We start from the raw sequence: 3053 nt of genomic DNA, 5'->3' as shown, positions 1-3053 counted from the left end.
GCTGTATGCATGTTCAATCTTGGTTAGGTAAGACTCTTTTCTAACCCAAATGTGGGGCAAGGGGCATGGCGGGGGAGGGGGAGAGGGAGAATGGAAGTTAGGACGAGCAGTTGGGTAGAGAGGATCTACGCACAGTGGAAGCCAGTCTTTAGATACGTAGTTGTGAAAATGAAAGAGACGGTGATCGAAATGAGTGTTAACGTACAGTTGCTATTGCATCGTGTCAACGTAACTAGGCAGAAGTTCAATGTTGGGCCTGGTTAGGTAATGTAAAGCCTTAGGCTTCAACTCAAGCCCTTCTGTTTGACAAATGGAGCCTAGGCCCGGTCAGAGCTCAGGACTTGCATCAACATAAATTTGCTACTACTTAGTGAATCCTCTGTTCTATATTTTGGGTTTATAGAAATCGACAAACAAGGTCAATTGCCTATCTAAGAATTTTATGATAGTATTTTCTCCTACTTAAGATTCCTATATATATATGAGCATGATACATGAAATTAAGTAGTAGTTTTCACAAAGATAAAGAAATCCTTGAGCAATTATTTTCATGATCTTGGCGAACTGTCTCTGCCAAGCTAACTGGTTGCATTTCACAGGATCTGTAGCCATGAAAATAAAATGTTGAATAAGAATTTAGAACTTGATCAACTTGACAAATGCTTCATCTTAAAAAGAGATTGTGCATGGATAAAAGACAAGAGAGAGGTGTGTTGGGGCAAACCAAATAGGAAGTCATCAAACATTTGTTGGGTGTGAATTCATAGATGAGGATCTTTTCTTCTCCCTCAAAGCAAAAGCCAAATAGCTTCACCAAATTATAATGTTGCAGCTTTGCAATTAACATAACCTTGTTCTTGAATTCCTTTTCGTTTAACCCTGAGATTTTTGGGAGTCTTTTGACAGAAATTTCTTGTCCATTGAAAAGTTTACCCTGATAACGTAATATGATAAATAAACTTCTATAGTTTCATACTCAAACGAAATCAACAAAATTTGACCCTCAATAAGTATAATTTGATTATAATATGTTTGAAACTATTTCCATACCTTAAAAAGGGTACCGAATTCTCCTTCACCAATCTTATTGGCATCTGCAAAGTTGTTCGTAGCAGTAACAATTTCACTAAAATCAAATTGCATTGGCTCCATACTTTTAATCGTATTCCCACCTGTACAAAACACAAGATCATGATGAGTTAAAATTCAAATTTTAATTGCTAAGAATTTTTCATAATAATTATGTTATTCTTTGAATTGGTATTTTCTCCCAAGATTTTATGGCTCCAATAACTCCAAGATTGAACCATTCATGTCATCAAATTTATTAAGAAGACAAGATATATATTGAATAATCAAGTCAAGTGTTCCACTGTAGATAAAAAGGCCAGAGCTTCTACCATTTCCTTTCTCTTGTAGATTAAGAAACAATACAAGAAAATAGAAAAAAGAATTCCTTCAGCTGCAGCAACTGAAATAACAATGGTAGCAAATTTCTTTGACGACCATCCTTGTTTTTCTGCGTTAAAAGAATTTACAGAAATCAGAAATAATTCTAATAGTATTGGAATAAAGATATTTTTGAGCAAGAAATTCATTCATTTTTCAAGTTTAACCCACAAATTTTTCAAAACGTTTTTTATTTCAGAAGAAGAACAACAACAAGCAGAATAAAAAAAACACTCACCGAGAATAATAGTTTTGTTACTCGATGGCGGAAGCGCAGGTGCTGAAGATGTAACTCCGTAGAAAGGGTATACCTCAAACCTGATGATACAGTTTGGATTGAAAACCCTTCCGCCTTTGTGGCCGCTGCAGCAACCAGGGAGATAAGCAATGGCACTCGCAAGGCATTTGTTACAATTACTCTTTGACAAGCCAGGGCTGCACTGTGCCAGACAATAAAGCTTCTGAAATTGAGTAAAATTAGCTTCTCGAATGGCGAATCTATCAGAATCAGAAGCAGCTTCAGTAGCTGTCATGTTTGTTACATTTCCCCAGAGACGATTAAACCGAGTTGGGTCAGAGATGTTGTGTGTATTTGTCATGGCGTAGGCAGGGTTCTCGGAGAGAGTGGAGAAGAAGGATTCGTTAGAGTAGCGCAATGTACACTCGTCATACCAAATGATTGCTTTTTTCCTGTTGGGACAGTATTCGAGAATCTCGCGAGTGGCAGTGGTGACACAATCACGGCAGACATCAGTGGTGATATCGCCTCTGCAGTAGTAGTAGCCGTAAATAGAGTTGGGATTCTTGCCGACGGTGGCGTTGCTGCGGGTGTTATTGTTTGAGTTGGATGAAAATGAAGACAAGAGAAGGCTGAGGTTGGACTTGTAGATGGTGTTGGATGCGTATACAGTTGTGTTGGGGCAGAACTCGTTTAGGTAATTAGGGTCGCTGCAGGTACTGAAGCTTACCAAGAAAGAAAGAACGAAGAAGAAGAAGAAGAGAAACAGGAACGGAACTGTGGATCTCGGAGTAGTGTTGGTGAATGTTTCCATTGTTTTTTGAATTCTCTGCCTGCTCCACCGTGCCCTGGACTGAAGATGAAGAACGAAAGCATGTCAAATACAATAATTAATAACTTAAGTTTGGTTTTAAAGCATGTATTCAAATGCAATGATTACCATTAAATCCGTTTATATGACGTCCATCCCGTACTGGTTGGACAGACTAAATACATAGAGGGCTGGATGCAAAGGATGTGGATCCATAAGTAATATATTTCAAAGCAATTCCCTCCCACAGGCACTCATGAATATTACAATTATTTTTTTCAATCTACGAAAAAATTAATATTACAAGTTTTTTTTTTTTTTTTTTTTTTGTCATCAGCAAACTAGACCTTTGTGATGAGGTCCATAGATCCAATTGGTTGGAGATGGGGGAGGTGTGGAGGACCAGAGGTTTGAACCCAAGGGCGGAGCTATCCTATGGCTAGGGACCCGTTCGCCCCCCGCCAAAAAAAAAAAAAAGAAAAAGAAAAAGAAAAAAACCAAATTAATAGGAAAAAATTTTAAAGATAAAAGACTATGGGGCTCCACTGCCTCCCG

At 38.1% G+C, this 3053-nt stretch overlaps 1 protein-coding gene across 2 annotated transcripts; it reads right to left on the bottom strand.

Moving 5' to 3' along the window:
* Positions 1–513: 513 nt before the first annotated feature.
* EP1 (receptor-like protein kinase-related family protein) lies at positions 514–2684 on the bottom strand. Of its 2 annotated transcripts, XM_089167975.1 has the most exons (5): positions 2628–2684; positions 1688–2540; positions 1051–1519; positions 725–934; positions 514–602 (listed from the first exon to the last, which is right to left on the bottom strand). In XM_089167975.1, exons 1-3 carry the CDS (start codon positions 2628–2630, stop codon positions 1356–1358), a joined length of 1020 nt encoding a protein of 339 aa, XP_089024101.1. In that variant the 5' UTR covers positions 2631–2684; the 3' UTR covers positions 514–602; positions 725–934; positions 1051–1355. The 2 variants fall into 2 exon arrangements, with proteins under 2 accessions (XP_089024101.1, XP_089024102.1); XM_089167976.1 differs by lacking the exon at positions 2628–2684 and having other exon boundaries at positions 1688–2569.
* Between the last annotated feature and the right edge of the window lie 369 nt (positions 2685–3053).

Source organism: Hakea prostrata, chromosome 9 (genome assembly GCF_041222555.1).
Source record: "Hakea prostrata isolate BN-2017 chromosome 9, UWA_Hpros_2, whole genome shotgun sequence".
NCBI lineage: Eukaryota > Viridiplantae > Streptophyta > Magnoliopsida > Proteales > Proteaceae > Hakea > Hakea prostrata.
The sequence above is the reverse complement of the archived record's forward strand: the minus strand, read 5'-3'. Positions and strand labels throughout refer to the sequence as shown.

Bases quoted from the DNA above. Each gene is read 5' to 3' on its own strand.
- EP1 (XM_089167975.1), bottom strand. The intron at 1,520-1,687 runs GTGAGTGTTTTT...CTTTTAACGCAG, and splicing joins TAACAAAACTATTATTCTCG to AAAAACAAGGATGGTCGTCA.